General features: G+C 39.4%; 2 protein-coding genes across 5 annotated transcripts; one reads left to right on the top strand and one right to left on the bottom strand.

Annotated features, from left to right (window-relative positions):
- Positions 1-3855: 3855 nt before the first annotated feature.
- Positions 3856-8563, top strand: si:dkey-71d15.2 (SH3 domain-containing kinase-binding protein 1). 4 transcript variants are annotated; one of them, XM_059542345.1, is made up of 6 exons: positions 3856-4161; positions 4427-4513; positions 4835-4942; positions 7302-7477; positions 7541-7604; positions 7925-8563. In XM_059542345.1, exons 2-6 carry the CDS (start codon positions 4508-4510, stop codon positions 7961-7963), a joined length of 393 nt encoding a protein of 130 aa, XP_059398328.1. In that variant the 5' UTR covers positions 3856-4161; positions 4427-4507; the 3' UTR covers positions 7964-8563. The 4 variants fall into 4 exon arrangements, with proteins under 4 accessions (XP_059398328.1, XP_059398327.1, XP_059398325.1 ...); XM_059542344.1 differs by having other exon boundaries at positions 3857-4161; positions 4381-4513; XM_059542342.1 differs by having other exon boundaries at positions 3860-4161; positions 4427-4509.
- lipia (lipase, member Ia) lies at positions 8498-21272 on the bottom strand. The gene is made up of 11 exons (XM_059542341.1): positions 21139-21272; positions 19122-19170; positions 17593-17963; positions 11946-12054; positions 11756-11857; positions 11504-11593; positions 10462-10629; positions 10294-10383; positions 10090-10198; positions 9837-10010; positions 8498-9066 (listed from the first exon to the last, which is right to left on the bottom strand). The coding sequence occupies exons 1-11, from the start codon at positions 21139-21141 to the stop codon at positions 8979-8981; spliced, it is 1353 nt and encodes a 450-aa protein (XP_059398324.1). The 5' UTR covers positions 21142-21272; the 3' UTR covers positions 8498-8978.
- Positions 21273-21451: the final 179 nt, after the last annotated feature.

Genomic DNA, 21451 nt, shown 5'->3' with positions numbered 1-21451 from the left:
GAGGGCCGTAGCCCTAACCCTGCTCCAGCACACATATCATGTAGTTTTCAAATAAACCTAAATGATTAGATTAGCTGGATCAGGTGTGTTTAATTAGGGTTATATCTAAACTGTGCAGGACTGTGGCCCTCCAGGAACTGAGTTTGACAACCTTGGCCTGTCCCATTTTGACTCCCTCCCACTGTTAAAATGTAACTAAGTAATTTTTACTCTGAGTAAATTTTAAATGAGCTACTTTTTACTTTTACTTGAGTGGATTTTTTAGACTGGTACTTTTACTTGTACTTAAGTAAAATTTCATTAATGTAATGGTACTTTTACTTGAGTAGAATATTTTTGTACTCTTTCCACCTCCGTTTGGGTGGTTTATAATCACATGGGTATGACAGGTATTAAAATATGAAGTCGCTTCCAGAGTCCCCATAATTCAAATGGCTTAAAACAAAACTAAATGGGGAAAATCTTAAATGCGTTAAGTTTTCTGTGAGAGGTACAGTCAGGGCCGTCGCAAGTGGGGTGAAAGGTGGTGACGATTATAGGGGTCCATGGCTGAGGGGGGGCCCCGGCGATCTCAACCGTCTGGCTGAGGCTTGCCTAAAAAGACGATCAGGACAGTTGACAGGCCACTGCTGCATGTCGTCACGAAAGGTTATCATTTTCATGTGTTTTTAAGCCTGACCACTTTCCAATTTAAACATTCAAAAGAGTTTAAATCATTCAAACACAAGACGCGGAAAATTTCAACTCGCGCGCAGTGTTCGGTGCGCACGCATCTTACAGTCTCAGAGCCGCGTCTCACAGACAACACCACTGAACCCAGCTCTCGTTTGCGAAGTTCTCCTCGAACTTCCTCCTGCATCTGAACGAACAAATATAAAAATCAAAGTTTAAACAAACAGAAAAGAATGTGAAAAAACCCATTTCAGCACCACGGCGTTCTGTTGTTCAGGGCTCACGCAGAGAGAGGCGTCTCAAAACACTTTTTAACACAGAATTTGCCTCTTTTTGCTCTTGTACCGACAAAAACATACAAAATATGTCAAAATACCCGTCTTGGAAAGTATGTTCGAAAAAACTGTCGGTTATGTCTTAAGTGAAAGTAAAAAAATATCAGATGTGTATTATATTTGATGTTTCATCGTCTCTTAAAGTGACCGCGCCTAATTTAGCTACTAGCTGCTGTAATGTTAATCCAAGAAAATGAAATAAATAATTTTTTAAAAAGTTTTAATAGTAGGTGCAGGACACTATGATTAATTTAGGTAAGAGAGTATAGCAAAATAAAGCAAGCTGTGACATATTATACCCAAAAAAATCTTCATACATTGGACTATAGTGAAATTGATAGAAAAAAAATGGGACCAAAAATTATTCAGACACTTTGACCTCACCATGTTTTGCTTATGTGTTTTCCCGAATTCCCGAATTGCTAATGCAACCTTTTCACACCGCAGACTGAACAAAATTATGCATTGCTTGGTAATTGTTCAACAAAGTATTGATAGTTGTGCAAATCTTGTCATACTAACAGTTGTCTGAAGTTTTGGTTGATTGTAATCCATTACATATCTTTCTATCAAAGTTATCTGATATTACCAAGATGAATTTGTTCTGACAGTTTAACTCTGAGTTCTTGTCATATTTTATTACCATTTTATAAACTAGAGCAAATAAACTGTGATAATGTAAGAAATGTTGGTGTCTGAATACATTTTGGTTTGACTGTTAATTTAATTTTTACAGTGAAGACTATGCAGTGCTATTTTATATTTAATTATTTGTTTTCTGTACCTGGACACCTACAAACATGAAACAACTTAAACATTGTGCAATTAGCACAAATAAATAAATAGAATGAACATATAAATTAAAGAATTTCAAACAGGGCCCACAGGTACAACCTTCACCGGGCCCCGCTGACCCCAGCTACGGCCCTGATTACAGTATGAAAAACATTATGCCTATGGAGAGCATTAACCACACACACACACACACACACATATATATATATATATATATATATGTATGTGTGTGTGTGTGTGTGTGTGTGTGCATAATGTTCAGGCAATATACAGGAAAGTTACTATTTCAAATATGTAAGTTTTCCCAGTTACTGACTGACAGCTCTCCACTCCTCACTGCTGACCTATTCAAACATAAGCACAAATGCCTTTAGATAAACTTAACATTTGTGTTTTATTGTTCTGTGATTGAGAAGAAAGTGTTGAAGTGTTTGAGTTCTTCAATCCAGCAGTTTGAGCATACATTTCCTTCAGTCTGCGTCTTATTCATTTCACTTTTAGTGTGAAAGGGCTTTTACATTTGCCAGAAATGGAACTTTAATTAAAAAAACAAGCAACCCCAATATCAGATGAGAAAATGTGATGCACAAGAAACGTAAAGCATTCCTTTCCATAAAAAGTAACTCAAATAATTACTTACCGTATTTTCGGACTATAAGTCGCACCTGAGTATAAGTCGCATAAGTCCAAAAATACGTCATGATGAGGAAAAAACATATATAAGTCGCATTGGACTATAAATCGCATTTATTTAGAACCAAGAGAAAACATTACCGTCTCCAGCCGCGAGAGGGCGCTCTATGTCTTCAGTGTAGACTACAGGAGAACTGAGCAGCACAGAGCGCCCTCCCGCGGCTGGAGACGGTAATGTTTTCTCTTGGTTCATTTCTCTCGGTTCATGTCAAATTAATTTTGATAAATAAGATGCAGGACCAGCCAAACTATGAACAAAAGTGCGACTTATAGTCCGGAAAATACGTTTTTTTTTTTTTTTTTTTTTTTTTACGGAATATTGTAATGCATTACATTTGAAAAATAACTTTCCCCAACACTGCTAACCATAGTTTAAAAGTAAAAAAAAACAAACACATGGTTACTACGGTTTACTATAATAAAACCATGGTTAATTTTCATAAGGGTAGCTACATGTTTAAATGTATAATGATCAAAAAAGAGAGTGAAATTAGTTTCAGTGTTATGTGTGAAAGTGATGACATGTTATAATGTCCAAAATGGTTGTTAATTCATTGCTAAAACTGAGTTGCTTGTGTATTTGCATATATTTGCATAGCTTGATGCCTGAGTGTCACATTACTCCAGTTTTGATGAATGATGAATGATGTTGTTTTCAAGCACAAATGTTTTCTTCTTTCTCATTTGGTCAGTTTGAATGTGTTACTAAACCACCTGTGAGCTTCTGAACTTCAGGACCTAGACGTCCCACAAAATATGAATGATGTGTGAAAGTCAGAGTCCAGATGCTCAGGAAGTTTAGACCGACCAGTCGTTTGCATTTGTCCAGTCTGATCAGCAGTTCTTTAGTCATTTAAGCTGATTAATCCAAAATACATAAATAAATGAATTTCCCCCATCATCATTAGAAGACAGACTGTGAGGATTTAGATATTGTTTTGCATGCTGCGTTGCCAGTAAGTGATAAAATCAGACATACACAAGTCAGGCAATTAGTGTTTTTGATCTAAAAGGCTTTAGGTTTAGGTTTTATTCTATAGGTCTGTTCACTCACACAGAGAGAGAATCTGTGGGACGAATCAGAGACAGATGTGTGGGACATGTGCATGGCTTCAGTCCCGTCTGATTGGTGTCTCGAGGGCTCCATAAAATGAGCAAGTATCAGGAGCCAAAGAGACTCGTGAGAAACAGAAACACCAGAGCGTCAGTACAGAAGCATCACGATGGAACCCCACAGTGTTTGGAAATACAATAATATGCTTTAGATGCATCTGTAACTCTAATATAATGTCTGATTTATCTTCTCTTCACTAGATTGTTTGTATTTCTCAGACTGGATGAGACGAATGAGTGAGAGGTTCTGGCTAAACTCTGTCTGGACAATAGTGTCTCTGTCATGAAGGTGTACAGTTACAGCACAGTTGGTGTGAGAAGTCACTATTTATAGATTGATGTAGTGACCACAGACTAGCAAGAAGCTGAATTTACAAAAACAAGAGTTACAAGTGCACAAGGATCTCTCCACAGGCTTGAGAAATACAGAAATGATTCCCCAAATGATTCTTCAGTGAAATCTTGTTTTATATTGTGCATTTAGATTATTATCTTTGTGCTTTTGGAGTTTGTCCTCGTCTCAGATCCATGGGCAACTACGCATTTACTGCTGGTAAGACATCTGTCTCTGTGTTTCTTCACTCATTTACAGAATACACTCCTGCATTTCACATTTAAACTTTTTGAGTAAGTGCTCTATTGTGCTTGGTATATTTGTTTTGTTTCTCATAAAATCATAATGTATTATGTTGCTCTTTTTATTATTACTTTTAATCTAGAATAATGAAGGACGGTCATTTATAAATGATAGATTGGCACCTTGTTTCCCCAGAACTGTGTGTCCATTATTTTCCACATTTTGCATCTCATCGTCACAGATGTTGAAGATTTCAAGAGCCTTGTGTCGACTCTAGAGAACCAGCGCCTTCTGACCGAACACAGCAGTCTCTCTCTTAATCATGTCAGTAAGTCAGTCATCACATATTAAATGACTGCATGTCATCCAAACCTGCTGTAGCTCCTCAGATACACAGAACCTGTGTCATGTTTTGTCCTTGAGTTATATTTAACTTCTCTGTCTTAATTGGTGTGTATGTCACATACTGCACACATCCTAACAGCTCACACACTGTATGACTGATACTGTACAAAACATTGTGATGGTTTCCTAATCCATTAAATTACAGTATTACTGGAATACAGTAGTTAAGATGAAACCATATGAATAAAGTCTCATGCTCTGTGAAGATATTGAGTGTTTTTGTGTTTATTACTTCTCTTTGCAGGCTGTTGAGGAAGAACCAGGACAGGAAATGAACGAAGTGAATCAGGAACCAGACTTGCTGGCCCTCAGGTTTCTATATAGTAACACAGAAGCCCCAAAAGACACCACAGTGAGTCTGTTTGGCAAGAAAAACATTCTTTTGCCAAACCTCTCTCTTATATCGCAATTGTGTCATATATCATGATTGCGATTTGAATTTAATTTCAGTGTCAATTATTAGCAATAGGAAATAGTTTAGACTATGTTAGTCTTAAAATGTTGATTAAAACAGTAGTCTTCATTAATAATCTTCAACAAAACTGGATTTTTTGGGCCTAATGCTCACCTTGAGGTCCCTATTACCAGTGTTGCTTGTAATGCATTACTTAGTAATTAATTAATGAATATAATTAATTATATATAATTATATTACATTTAAATTTAGTCATTTATCAGACGCTTTTATCCAAAGCGACTTACAAATGAGGACAGTGGAAGCAATCAAAATCAACAAAAGAGCAATGATATATAAGTGCTATAACAAGTCTCAGTTAGCTTAACACAGTACATGTAGCATGGGCTTTTAAATAATATAATAAATAAAAAGAAAACAGATAGAGTAGAAAAAGAATAGAGTAAGCTAGTGTTAGAGGTCTTTGCTTTAAAGGATAGAATTAGAATAGTGAGTGTTAAAGTTAGAGGGTCAAATAAAGATGGAAGAGATGTGTTTTAAGCCGATTCTTGAAGATGGTTAAGGACTCGGATTGAGTTAGGCAGGTCATTCCACCAGGAGGGAACATTTAATTTAAAAGTCTGTAAAAGTGACTTTGTGCTTCTTTGGGATGAACAATCAAGCGACGTTCACTTGCAGAACACAAGCTTCTAGAGGCACATAAGTCTGAAGTAACAAATTTAGGTAAATGGGTGCAGAGCCAGTGGTGGTTTTGTAGGCAAACATCAATGGTGTGATGTGTATTATTTTCGGCTCATTAAAAATTAATCTTGCTGCCGCGTTCTGAATTAATTGTAAAGGTTTGATAGAATTGGCTGAAAGACCTGCCAAGAGAGGATTGCAATAGTCCAGCCTGGACAGAACAAGAGCTTGAACAAGGAGTTGTGCAGCATGTTCCGAAAGAAAGGGCTTGATCTTTTTGATGTTGAATAAAGCAAATCTGCAGGATCAGACAGTTTTAGCAATGTGGTCTGAGAAAGTCAGCTGATCATCAATCATAACTCCAAGGCTTCTAGCTGTTTTTGAAGGAGTTATGATTGATGTGCCTAACTTGATGGTGAAATTGTGATGAAACGATGGGTTTGCTGGAATCACAAGCAGTTCTGTCTTGGCAAGGTTGAGTTGAAGGTGATGGTCCATCATCCAGGAAGAAATGTCTGTTAGACAAGCTGAGATGCGAATAGCTACCGTCGGATCATCAGGATGGAATGAGAGGTAGAGTTGAGTGTCATTAGCATAGCAGTGGTATGAAAAGCCATGTTTCTGAATGACAGAACCTAACGATGCCATGTAGACAGAAAAGAGAAGTGGTCCAAGAACTGAGCCCTGAGGCACTCCAGTAGTTAGATGTTGCAACTTGGACACCTCACCTCTCCAGGATACTTTGAAGGACCTATCTGATAGGTAAGACTCAAACCACTGGAGTGTGGTTCCTGAGACGCCCTTTGCCAGTAGGGTTGATAGGAGGATCTGGTGGTTAACCATTTCAAAAGCAGCGGACAGATCAAGCAGGATAAGGACTGAAGATTTGGATTCTGCTCTTGCCAGTCTTAGAGCTTCAACAATTGAGAGCAAGGCAGTCTCAGTTGAATGTCCACTTCTGAAGCCAGATTGGTTGCTGTCAAGGAGGTTGTTGTGTGTGAGAAATGTAGAGACTTGGTTGAACACAGCTCGTTCAAGTGTTTTTGCAATGAAAGGAAGAAGGGAAACTGGTCTGTAGTTCTCTAAAAGAGATGGGTTGAGGATGGGTTGAGTCTATAAATATTTTTAATTACATTTGGCTTGAAAAAGTAAAGTAAGGGATTTTACTCTTAATTTTTCTGTAAAATGTAATTGCATTAAATATTTTATAGAGTATAGAACAATTCTATACAGAATAATAGTGAATTTAACATTTAATGTTAGTTAATTAAATGCATGTTTTTAATTTAACCTTCTCCTTTAAATACTTTGGTCAGCTGAAAAAATAATTTATGCAGTTTTAGATTATTGAATTAAAAGAGCAGTTTCATGTCTATCCTTGTATTGATCGAGGCTGATATGGGATTTCAAGTAATTAGAAAGTAATTATTAGTTAAGACAATTTTATTTTTTTAGTTATGCATTACTTCTTAGAGAGAGTAATTAGTACAGTAATCTACTTACACTGTTGAACTCAGCACTAGGCTTTTGTGGCCCCTGACAGTTTGAGGCCCCTAGAGGACAAACTGCTCACAAATGAAACGTTTAGGATCGTCCCTTTGGTTTTATTTTTCAGGAGCCTGTCAGTGGCTCTTCTTCTGGCACGACTCAGCTCCCAGCGTTTCTCTCGCAGTTATTATCCACTAAATCCCAAGGGGCCCCGCAGGGCCCCGTCACTACGGAGCAGATGAGAGCAGAGCTACGAGAGCTACGAGATGAACTGGACACGCTGAAGACTCAGCATAAGTTTGTGTAATATGAATGCATGCTGTTGTGGGATTCTTACCCTTGTATTTCTGTAAACGTATGTTTCAGAAAAGAGATCAGACTGCTCATGAATGAACTGGATGAAGAAAAGAAGATGCGTTTGTCGCTGCAAGTAAGCATGAGGATGAGCCAAGAGCCTCTAGATGTTAAACATTACTTTTTGACATCTGGGCTGGGGGAAAAAAAAAAGCAAAGTTATATTTTTTCAATTGTAAAGGCATACATAGATTGAAAAAGAATAAAGTAACTTACATTAGAATTTTTTTGAAAATGAAGCTCAGATATTTTGTTGTAAATGTAAAGTAGTGCATCTCTTTACTAGTTACTTGAAAAATGTAATCTGATATCATAACTTGTAATGTGTTACCCCCAGCACTGTTCTTATTTCATAACCTGACTATGAACGCTCACTTGTGCTCTCTCACACTTCAGATTGATGTAGAACGTCTTAAGAAACGCATGTCGAAGTGACACCTCTGAGGTCAGCTCGAAGCCGTCAGACACGCCACAAACTCAACGAAGAACACAGACTGAGGAGAGCTCTTGTGTATCATGTCTCACTGAACACATATTGTGTTGCATTGTGTGTAAAACACCTTTGGGTTCTAAACCATCAAATGCATTGATTGGTTAGACTAATTAACACCTGACCTTACTTTTAATTTAATCTTTATAGATTTTCTTTTTCCATCTTGTGTGAAGGAGGATTCTGAAGCTCAATGAATACTGTTAAGCTTCAGGAAGACTTTTTCTCCAGGGCTGCATTTATTTGATAAAAAATACTGTAAAAATTGTGAAATATTATTAAAATGTAAAACAGCTGTTTTCTGTGTGAATCTGTGTTAAAGTGTAATGTATTTCTGTGATGCTCCGCTGTATTTTCAGCATCATTCCTCCAGTCTTCAGTGTCACATGATCTTCAGAAATCATGAAAATATGATGATTTACTTTATTTCTAATTATCACTATTGAAAACAGTTGCTGCTTAATGTTTGTGTGTGAAACTGTGATACATTTATTCAGAAGTCTGATGAACAGGAAGTTAAAAAAATAAATAAAAATAATATAAAAGTCTCTTTTGATCAATTAAAACAACAACAACAACAAAAAAGACAATCAAGCAAAAGTTACTTGACCCCCAAATTTGAAATGGTAGAGTGTTATGTATTAGCATTGCTATTATATTTATAGATGCATGGATATATCATGATTTCATTTTAAATGAAGTGCGCAGAAAGGCAAGAAGTGACGTGATGTAAAAAGGGGTTCTGTAGGAAAAACACCAGTAACAACTCAGACAATTAAAGTAATACCATAAATATCACTGACACAAAGAGGCAAAAACAAGAAAAATATATTTATAAAAAATGTTTACATAAAAACAAATAAACAAGTTCCTTCACGAAGAGGATAAAACACAGTAAATCACAATTCTGAAGGGCTGACCCGAGAGGAACCGCTTCAGATTGGACAGAGAGAGTCTGGATCAGAAGTTAGAGTCTTCACAGGGAATCGGTCTGAACGTCACGTCTTGATTTTCCTCCAGCAGAAGATCGTAGCGACACAGAGGACCGCTGAAACACAAGACAACCATTCAGTGACATTGAGAAACCATGAGTTTGTGGCTGTCAGGTGTAAAATGCTCCGTTTTGATTTTAATTCATATTGGCAGTGTGAGTCTGAGTCTAGTCCCATGTTCAAAGACAATCATGAACATTTCAGGAGACAAGAGCCATCAGAGTACAGTCTAAAAGTCTGGGGTTTATGTTTCTGAAAGAAGACTCGTCTGCTCAAGGTTGCATTTATTTAATCAAAAATACATTAAAAACTGAAATATTTGTATAATTCCAATCAGCTGTTTTCTATGTTAATATCTGTTAAAGTGTAGCTGTATTCCTCCAGTCTTCAGTGTCACATGATCTTCAGAAATCATGAAAATATGATGATTTACTGCTCAAGAAACATTTCTGATTATTATGAGTGTTGAACACAGTTTTTGTGGATGAATAGAGAGTTCAAAAGAACAGCATTTATTTGAAACAGAACTCGTTTGGAACATTATCCATTATTCTGATGAACTGAATGCAGCTTTGATGAATAAAAGTATTAAGTTTTGAGTATGTTTGGTGTCACTTCCATCATCAAACACACACTTTTATGACACCATGATGTCTCATGCTTGAATTAAATGAAGCACAAATAACTGAATTCACAGAGCTGTGGTTTGGCCTGAAGTCTTATAAGAGAGAACAGAGCAGCTCCAGTCTCTCGATGCACAACAACAGCTCAGACACTTTCTGCAAGAGTTCAGATGAACTGTTCCCTCAGATGAAGGCACACAGACCTGAGCTGGTTCTGGAGAGGAGTGAGCCGGATGCTCAGGAGCCGTAGTTTCGTCCGTGGGCGGAGTCCTTTCCCCGTACAGAACCGGAGCGTGATCTCTTTCACAGGCTGGACGTCCCACTCAAACTGAGCCAGAACACTGCTCTCCACAAACCTCTCGAACATCAGGGACTTACTGGAAGAGAGAGGACAAACATCAGCATCCAGAAAATCGATCTGGGAATACTCCTGATACGAGATGCTCACAGACTTACTGATTGAGCTCAACTTGCACCTCTTCCTTTCTGTTGCTTAATTTAATGGTTAAATGTCCCCAGTGTGTTTTCTGGTTCCATGTGACAATATCGAGCTTGTAACCGAACTCTGGTGGAGTCAAAAACTGTTACGTTATATCTATATCTCAATGCTGAACCTAGTCACATTTGATGGTAATAATGAAAGTAACAGAAGATGCTCACTGCAGAATGGAGATGCTTTATTAGTTTGGAAGTAAGTCCTGGTTTGTCCCAGCTGCAGCAGTGTGTCTCTCCAGCGCACAGCATCATAACCTGCACACAGCAGTGAAAACACGTCTGTCTCAGAGGACAGAGCTTCACTAAACTAAACTCAGAGTTTACTCGGTTTACCAAAAACAGGACATCCATCCGGCGCAAACCTCCCACAGTCCATGCACTTCCCGTCCTGGAAGAGTGTGTAGGAGTCACAGGGGTACGCAGTGATGGGACACGAGCCGATCAGTGAGCTCATGTAGAGGAACACGGACCTCTGATGGTCACACTTGAAATACTGCGAGCCTGTGGAACATCAGGAGTTTCCGAAGAATGAAAAATCTTTAAAAACGCCAGACTAAACACACACACACACACACACACACACACACACACACACACTATGATATAGGCTGCACAGAGCAACTTCTACAATATATTCAATATAGGAGAATGTGGAGTATCATGTTAAGTCTGGGACATGAAGATTTTCTTTCTTTCTTTTTTACTGATAATGTTATTTTTTACAATGGAAGCGACATCTTGTGAGTAATTATGATTTAATTCCTTACATTTTTATATGCTTTACATTTGAGAGTTCAGAGAGTTATAGTTAGAAAGCACGTAAAAAAATTAAATATTTAAAATCAAGGTTTCTTTTTATTTAATTTGACAAGCATTTTTAAGTGCAGAAAAATACAAACTGCTGTTCAAAAGTCAGTCAGTAAGATTATTTCTGAAAGAAGTCTCTTCTGCTCAACAAGCCTGCATTTATTTGATCAAAAACAGTAATATTGTGAATTATTATTAAAATTGTAATTTACAGTTTTCTGTTCAAAGGTTCAAAAGTGTAGGGTCAGTACTTTTTTTTGGAAAACAATTACTATTAAACTTAGAAAAAGTGATTTCTATTTTGAATAAATGCTGTTCTTTTACACCTTTTATTCTTAATTATATTTTAATCCTGAAAAAATTATTGCATAAATGTTAATGTTTCATAATATTAAATTTTTTTCTGTATTTTTAATCAAATAAATTCAGCCTTGGTGAGCAGAAGACAATTCTTTAAAAAAAAACATTAAAAATCGTATTGATCCCAGACTGTATGTGTGTGTGTTTGTGCAATACTATTTTTCATTGAGGTTACATTAAAATGCTGTTATAATGGTAAAAATCTGACCTGAAAAGATGCTTCTTGGGCATCCAGGCTGATCCGCTCCACCGTTTGCATAATAGTCGATATGACCCAAAAGATCACGATACCCCAGCGCTACAAAAAATGCCTACGATGAGTTAACTAGCTATAGATTTACATTTAGTATGCTGCTGGTGGTGTTGGGCAATGAAAGCATCAGTGTTAGACTGCTGTGAGAGCTCGTTTCCTGAAGAGCTTGATCTCGAGAAACGTCTCAGTGTTGTGTGAGAAACACACCGTCCGTGTCTGTGTGCAGGGCCTCCACGAACTGGGCATCAGTCGGGTCGAGACGTTTACTGGGAGGCTGACCGTTGAACTTCGGCCCTGCTGGATCCAGCGCTGAGTGAGACACGGAAACATCATAATCAATCGTACAGCAAAACTGAAGACGGCTCGAAGCTTCAGGAGGAGAACGGATGATTCTCACCTGTTATTCTGCCAATTCTTCCATTAAAATTGGCCCCAGTGAAACCTGAAATGTGGGCCCCTAAACTGACACCAATCATGTGTATAGAGCTGAGATTGGCCCCGTTGACCTGTAATGTCAAAACACACACACACACACACACACACACACACACGTTTAACTCTTTGTATTATTGTGTTTTTTGTTTGTTAATAAAAAAAAAGATTTATGCATGCTTTCATTCACTCATGCACACACACAATCGCACACTCACTCATACATGCTTACATTCACTCTCACACACACGCAGACGCACAGACTCACACAGCTCACAATCACTCGCTGACTACCCGCTCACGCACAAACTCTCTCACTCGCTCGATTACACTCATGCACACTCACTCACGCTCACACATGTACACTTGATCACTCACTTAGGCCCAATCCCAATTCTACCCCTTAGCCCTTCCCCTTTCCCCTACACCTCTGTTTCGCGCGTTCACGTGAATGGGTAGGGGTGTCTCGATTCTCTTTTGGTTGGAGGGGTAGGGGTAAGGGGAAGGGCCAGATAGCCCTTCAAACGAAGATTTTTCGGGACCACACTTCAAACTAAGGGGTATGAATTATCTCGGCAACATGGCTGCCTGAGCGAACAAAAAGACACATAAATGTAAGCTTTTTTGGCATAAATAAAGATTTAAACGAAAAGTAATCATTTGTATTATGTTACATTCAATTGTGAGTTCATATTAATGGTCATGTTACTCAAAGAAATGTTTGCAAAAAAAATCGCTAATATTTGCTAACGTCATATCATTACAGACTGCATGATAGTGTCTGATCAGGGCGATAACTGCCGTAGACATTGATGGGGGCTAATCCCCCCAATAATTAGAAATTGCTAAACCATTTTCTCAAATATTGCCTATTCGAGAGAGAGAGAGAGAGAGAGAGAGAGAGAGAGAGAGAGAGAGAGAGAGAGAGAGAGAGAGAGAGAGAGAGAGAGAGAGAGAGAGAGAGAAATGGAAGTTACGTGTATACCAGTATATGTGTGTATTGTAAGAGCTAGACGACGAATCATGGCGTGTGACGTCATGGTAGTGGTGTCCCAATCCTTAGGGGAATAGTGTCTCCCCTACCCCTTAACACTCTGTTTCAAGGGACAAGGAGAAGGGGTAGGCGGAGGGGTAGGAGAAGGGTAAGGGGGCGCACACACTGAAACTCACACACACACACACACACATGTACACTTGCTCATTCACACTCTTGCTCTCTCACCTCACACACACACACACACATACACGTACACTCGCTCCCTCTCTCGCTTACTCCCCTACTTGCTCACTCACTTATACTCTCGCACATACTCAAACACATATATGCTCGCTCGCTCACTCACACTCATGTACACTCGCTCACACACACACACACACACACACACACACACACACACACACACACACACACACACACACACACACTCACTCTATGGGTTTAATGGTTTTTATACTGTAAAGAACATTCTATCACCCTACACCATCCCTACACCTAAACCTAACCCTCACAGAAAACATTCTGTATTTTTACAAAAAAAAAAAAAAAAAAAAAAGATACTTTGTATTGTTTTACAAATGAGGACGTCCCCAAAGGGAAATCTTTTGAGATTTTGTCAGATTTAGCTCCGTTTTAGGTACAAATTTGTCCCCAAAATATGGTTAAGTATGTACGCACACACACACACACTCACACTTGCATACATACACTTGCTCACATACTCACTCGCACACTAACTTACACTGGCCTCTGCTTTCAGTTAATTTAAGGATAGTTGTACAAAAACTGTTTGTTGTTCTGCTTTATATTGAACAAGTGTATTCATTATTATATTATTTAATTTTATTATCATAATAAACACACTGGTTTGTACTGCAAATAGTTTTTGTTTATTTTTGCTCTTATCATCCGATCGTGTTTGTATCTCTCTATTAGTGCTATTGGATCTTAGTGCCGTGTTCAACACTATTGATCATAACATTCTCTTGAATAGACTAGAAAACTTTGCTGGCATTAATGGAAGTGCATTTTCATGGTTCAAATCGTACTTCTATGACTGCCATCAATTCATTGCACTGAATGAAGGGGTATCCTATCGATCACAAGTGCAGTATGGAGTAAGTCAAGGCTCCGTGCTAGGACCATTACTCTTCACACTTTACATGCTATCCTTGGGAGATATACACCAGGCCGTGCACCCCAGAACGGGCAACTTGAATAAGTCAGGGACCGGCCAGCCCAAGACTGGCCTACCTGGCAATGAACAGTGAGAGGGAGGGTGAGTGTCAACCAGTTAACCTGCCGTCTGTCTACCTCGTTGTGTTTTCGCAGGTCATGACCGGAGGCTCATTCGGCAGAGAGCAACAAGAGGACTGCTGGGAACAGGGGCACCAAGTTGATGAGGTAGACAGGGTTCCTGCCCACACCCCATCCCTCATTTTGAGGCAAGGTCTGCTGTACTGTGCCGCCCAGAGGTGGTGGGAGGAAATGTTATTTTGGTCATGCATAAAACCAAGAATGAGACACATACTAGCACATGCCCATCCGATGGCAGGGGACCTCAGAGCCGAAAATACCATCCAGTGCATCCGTGACCATTTCCACTGAACAGGGCTGGACGCGGAAGTGAAACGGTTCTGCCGTAGTTGCCCCACCTGCCAGAAGACGTCGCTTCGTCGACCTCCCCCCAGACTGCTCATTCTAGTCCTCGTCATCGATGTGCCCTTCGAGCGGATCGGGATGGATCTGGTGGGACTGCTGCCGAAGTCTGCTCTGCGTCACGAACACATCCTAGTCATCTTAGACTACGCCATCCGGTACCCAGAAGCCATTCCCATTAGTGCAGCCACCACCAAGAACATTGCATGAGAGCTATTTCACACTGCCCCTCCAGTAGTGGACATGGAGCTGTCAGGGACCCAGAAGACGGAACTCGAGGCCCTAGTCCGGCAGTTTAAGGATGTGTTCAGTAAAAGCCCAGGTAGAACCACCATCATCAAGCACGAGATCCGCTCGCCACCAGGAGTCATAGTCCGGCAGTGCCCCTACCGGATACCAGAAGCTCGCTGGCCGGCTATAGAGGAGGAGGTAAAAGAGATGCTCCAACTAGGAATCATTGAGCCCTCCTGTTGGTTCATTGCAGACTTCTGCTTCCAGGTGCAATATCGGGAATGCGGATGGACTCTCCTGGGCAGGTCTGGCAGGTAACATCTTACCCCCCCCCCCCCATAATGTCCCTCAAAAAATTTGTGTTTCCCCCCACAGAACCAGGGTGACGCCTGGGTGGAGGGAATGTGGCGAGTTTCCCAGTTCCAGATCAGTGCCACCCTGTAAATGCCACCCCAAATTGATCACACAAATCAAAACACCTGTGCGTGATGAGTGGCGCACCTGGAGCTCATTCTTGCTGGCTACAAAAGCCGGAGAAAGAGGCTTCCGTGGAGAGTTGCACCGAAGCTCCAGGATACACTAACGAATGTATTTCTGCATATACATAGACTCTGAAGGTGCCCCAGGAGAGCGAACTTCAGCACAGCACTGCACCCCACGAGCTCAGAGTGGAAGCCTGCACCAGTCACCCGAGCACGTGTCATCAGTTGTGTGTAAATCAATCACCCTCCGGGGCACTTACCAGCCGAACCGAGTCACTGTTCTCATTCACCCCGTGACAACACGAACACATTTCTAATATTCAAATCCTGTAAAGGATTTTTAGGGTGCATTAATTAGGAAAACCGGAACCGGGAACATTTCCTATAACACCCAATGTAATGTCTACATCATTAGAAGAATGGCATCTACGCTAACATTAATCTGTTTCTCTCTTATTCCGAGGTCACCGTAGCCACCAGATCCAGTCTGTGTCCAGATCAGAGGGTCACTGCAGTCACCCGGATCCAGTACGTATCCAGACCAGATGGTGGATCAGCACCTAGAAAGGACCTCTACATCCCTGAAAGACAGTGGAGACCAGGACAACTAGAGCCCCAGATACAGATCCCCTGTAAAGACCTTGTCTCAGAGGAGCACCAGGACAAGACCACAGGAAACAGATGATTCTTCTGCACAATCTGACTTTGCTGCAGCCTGGAATTGAACTACTGGTTTCGTCTGGTCAGAGGAGAACTGGCCCCCCAACTGAGCCTGGTTTCTCCCAAGGTTTTTCTCCATTCTGTCACCGATGGAGTTTCGGTTCCTTGCCGCTGTCGCCTCTGGCTTGCTTAGTTGGGGTCACCTTCATTTACAGTGATATCGTCGACTTGATTGCACAGATACTATATAAATTGAACTGACCTGGATGATGAAATCATTGAATTCAATGATGAACTGCCTTCTTGCGTTTTTGACACAATATTTTCCTATTTAATGCTGTTCAGTTGATTTGTCACAATCTGTGCTGTTAAAAGCATTATATAAATAAAGGTGACTTGACTTGACTCCAATTAAACAACTGCAGGAATTAGCAAACAATCCCATCAATTCCTGATTAACAAAATCAAGCTCTGCTTTATTTCTTTTCTTTATTCGATAACATCAAGTTTCACTCAAGTATACATCTTTATAGCAAAGAAAAGATGGCCAGTCACAGTTTCTGTTTCATGCAGACTTTAACAGTAGGCAGAGAGTATATGACAGGACAAAGTTACCTACATGAACATTATGTCAACATAAGACTGCATTAAAATAACACAGTCCCAAGCTGTTTATTCAAGTCTCCACCTGAATAAGTTAATGATTAACGCATGCTTCACCTGTGCACAGACAAACCTGCTGCCCGTGCTCAAGAACCAGCACAACTTTAAACAGCTCATAACTCATATTTATTTATTTATTTACCTTTCCCCCTAAGGAAGTATTTTGTTTCCATCCGAGGTTTCACAACCACTTTCCACCCTCTTTCTGAACCAGGGTTATCATTGTTAACTGAAACTAAAAACAATGGAATAATAATAAAAAAAAATTGCTTGAAAAAGTATCCATTAGGTTAAATGAGATAAAATAATAATAATAATAGAAAAACTAAATTTCAGCTAGTTTGTCATTTCTTATTTTCATCGAGTTTAAGTAAAAGTACTAAAATAACTCAAACTAAAAATTTTAACTTAATTTATTTTTGAATACGGATGGACAGAACCTTGTCCCAGCTATTTACTTTTCTTTTTCAATAATCCATTACACTTAGATGCAATTCACAACAAAGGAAATATCTTTTGAGAAGTTGTTTTCAATGCAGCTTTAAAAGTGAATGGCTGTTAAATGTTAATTTTATATTTTTATATTTCTAAAATCGACAAAATTTTTATTTCATGGCGAGTCAAACATTCGTCCAATAATAACAGAACATTTAGTATTATGCATTAGAAATTAGCACTGTGGGCTTCTGTAGTGCTAACATTTTGCAGTGAAAAAGATTTTGTAACAGAGTCCCAGATGTAAATAATAAACATTCAGGCCAAAAACAAAACCAATAAATAAATCCTGACAGCATCTAATTTCAATTTCAGTTAAATATACTATAATCATTGCAGAGTAGAACACTTGGTAATACTGAACTGATTTAAGCTCAATGATGACATTATTGTCTCATGAAGCTGGTGAGGAGCTTTTCTTTTACCTCCATTTTCTGGATGAGGTCTGTAAGGTTTGCAGCCACCTTGCGTGTGTTATCCACCACTTTCCAGTAGTTAATGTTGGTGGCTCCACGGTTCCAGTCCACCACGATGACGTTCATGTCGCGGCGCTGCAGAAGGAGCTGCACGAACTCTGTGAGCCAGAGGGGGGGCGAGCCGGTGGGCCGGTAGCCGTGGATGAGGAAGGTGCTCGGGGAGCTGAGGTTGAAGCGAGGGTTGCTGAATGGCTTTTGGTGGGACAGCAGATGACCGCAGGACACATTGACCCGAGTGTAGAGCAGTAATCTCACGCTCAGAGATGTCCCAGTCAGAGAGTGCTTCAGATCCAGGTCCGTCATCTCAGTACACTCCTCAGCTGCAGGGACAACACAAACAGTGTTTCTCATGAAGCACAAGTCTTCTGCTGCTTGCACACATCCATCAAAGCTTTATTTGAGTGATATGACGCTCCTTGACTTTCTGACCTTTTTAAGGCCAAGTAAAAAAAAAAGTCTCAGATATAAATTATTTTTCAAATGCCTGTATAGTTTTTAATAATTTTTATTTATTAATTTTAGTTTATTTACTTGTAGTTATTTTAGTACTTCAAGTTAAACTAAACAAAAGTGAGTAACGTTGCCATGGTAACTAGATGAAAAAGAAAACTTTAATTTTTTACTGTTCTAGTTATCTATATTAACCCCGCCACTAGAATATGGGAATACATTTTACTGTAACTTCTGATCAAAAAGTGCTGTTCTTCCTCTGGATTTTTTTAAAATATTGTTTTCCAGTGCAGATATTCATAAATCAAGATACATTTATATGAAAATCAAAGTAACTTGAGGAAATATCTGCCAGTGGACTGGCAACTTGAATCAACTGAAGCATAAACTCATTATAACTTAATTTTGCTAAATGTTCAGATGCTAAATGCAGAGGTTCATTCTGCATCTCAAGCTAATTTATTGCATAATACATTAAAAAAAAATAATTATGCATGATAAGAAATGAAAGAATAGGAATTTTTATAGTAAAAACAACAAGCGAGCCCAGCCCAGATGTGAAAAAGTAACACAAAAGTAACATAACGCATTACTTTCCATGAAAAGTTACTAAGTAACCCAATTAGTTACTATTTCAGGGAGTAACACAATATTGTAATGCACTGAAACATTTCCTAACAACACTAATGGCCTAACATACATTCTGTTTTCATCTACACTGCATGAAACTAAGGGGGAAAAAGGTGTGTGTGTGTTTTGGTATTTCCAAGGAAAAGTGTGAGTAATCCTACATCTGGGACCTTGTGTTGATATTCAAGAGAACTTCAGAAACACCCACCATATGAAACAGCACCCACTGTGAGTAATACAGAATCTCACAGCTCATTGCCTCATGCTGTTTCAGGCTGCGATGGTTAACCACAATGAAATTAGTGCATTTGCAAGAATGTCATGTGGTTTCTTTTAAACAGTTGATTACAAAGGCAGAAAGGGGACATGGAAGGCAAGTTGATGTGGATCAACATTACCTCTGAGAGCGTCAAACATCAGCAGCATCACATACACAAGCGTCAATGCCTGCTGAGAGAGAGACAGAGAGAGAGAGAGGGAGAGAGAGGTTTTTAAAAATAAATATACATATCTGTTCTAGATTCAATGTAAACACTATGCATTGGCAATACATTGTAACAACTGTCATGCCAATAAAGCACACATTGAACTGAATTGAAATGAATTGAGATAGAGACCGAGAGAAAAAGAGGGACAGACAGACAGAAAGACAGAAAGACAGAGAGAGGGACAGACAGACAGAAAGACAGACAGACGGACAGAGAGACAGACAGAGAGAGGGACAGACAGACAGACAGAGAGAGAGAGAGAGGGACAGACAGATGGACAGAGAGACAGACAGATAGAGGGACAGACAGACAGACAGACAGACAGACAGAGAGAGAGAGAGAGAGACAGACAGACAGACAGACAGACAGACAGAGAGAGAGAGGGACAGACAGACAGATAGAGGGACAGACAGACAGACAGACAGACAGACAGAGAGAGGGACAGACAGATGGACAGAGAGACAGACAGATAGAGGGACAGACAGACAGACAGACAGACAGACAGAGAGAGAGAGGGACAGACAGACAGATAGAGGGACAGACAGACAGACAGACAGACAGACAGACAGAGAGAGGGACAGACAGACAGACGGACAGAGAGACAGACAGAGAGAGGGACAGACAGACAGAAAGACAGAGAGAGGGACAGACAGACAGAAAGACAGAGAGAGGGACAGACAGACAGAAAGACAGACAGACGGACAGAGGAACCTCAGTCTACAGCAGATCTCACACACTTCTCATCTGTGCAGCATTTTCGCTCTTTTTTTGTATGGTTTTATAGAACAGCAGTGCAAATATCTTCTGCTTTCTCTTTCATTGCTAGCCAAATAAAACTATAAAAGCAGTGTTTGGAAAGCCACACATCACTTATTTTGCTCATTATGAAACTACAAGTTTCCACTGACCCCTGCTCACACACGCACACACACGCAGACACATATACAGACACATACACACACTCACTTTCTTACACACACACACACACACACACACACACACACACACACACACACACACACACACAGACCATGAAACTCATTACTGAACAAGAGGGTATGTGCTGTTTTGGTATCATTGATATACCATAATAGTTTTTGTTTATATTTTGAAATATATATATATATATATATTATCTTCAGTTTTGGGATTTATTTGAAAGCTGTAGTGATTGTGTTGTGTTTAGTCTATTATTTTGCATTTATACATGTCTGTATAGCTTTCATTAAGTTCACATTGTTTATTTTTTTATTTTAACTTAAATGTATTTGTTTGTTTGTTTATTTCTTTAATAAATTGCTCATTCATTTATTTTATTTCATTTATTTGTGAAGTTTCAGTTTTAGTTTCATCACCCTGATGTCAGTGATGTGTGCGTGTCAGGCTTTGCCTACATTTGGGACCAAAACTAAAAGCATTTCCCATGAGAAAAACAGCTTACTAAAGACAAATAACGTTTACTGCAAATATTGATAAATCATGTTTATATTAAAACTGAAAAAATGCCATGTCAAGGTCCATGACAAGGTCCATGTCAGTAACAGGAGTTGGCATACAAAACAAACTAAATATTTAAACCACAGAAGTCAATAGAAATTCACATTATTAAACAGTAACTCAAACAACCCGTCTGTATATTATATTGTTTTAAAGTGTCATTGTGTGGTTGAGTATATTTAGGGACTGCTGCATTAGAACTGCCTGAAGCTGAAAGAACACAAACTTGTTTGAAGTCGCAGTCACAGAGAGGGAATGAGATGTGCTTCATTCAGAACAAGCAGAAGAAATCCCACGAACATTTACATCAACCAGGTCCTCAGATCAAACACGAAACAGCACTGACTCCGACAGACACGAACTGACATCATAAACACTCCCTCAAACAACACATCATAACATATCATGTGTCACATGAAGCATGTCTTACCATGTCGGACGAGTGAGCAGCAGTTTCTGTTTAAACTCTCGGCTCTCTGACAATCATCTGAAGACTCCAGGAAATAGTAAGATGACAGACTTTTAAACAGCTCCTCCTTCACTCCAGCTCCACCCATGATTCCTGCAGACATCCACCTACAGGTGACACATTCCTCAAATCCCTCTGCTCCACCTGCTGCGAGGAACAGAGCAGACGAGCAGCTTGAGGAGATGGAGACCGGGGAGACTGGCTCATAACTCTTTGAAAACTAGTTTTTGTAATCTGCATTTAATTATATTTTCAAAATAACATTAAAAGAACA

This window comes from Carassius carassius, chromosome 47 (genome assembly GCF_963082965.1).
Source record: "Carassius carassius chromosome 47, fCarCar2.1, whole genome shotgun sequence".
Lineage (NCBI taxonomy): Eukaryota > Metazoa > Chordata > Actinopteri > Cypriniformes > Cyprinidae > Carassius > Carassius carassius.
Note: the sequence above shows the minus strand (reverse complement) of the source record. Positions and strands in the feature narration are given on the sequence as shown.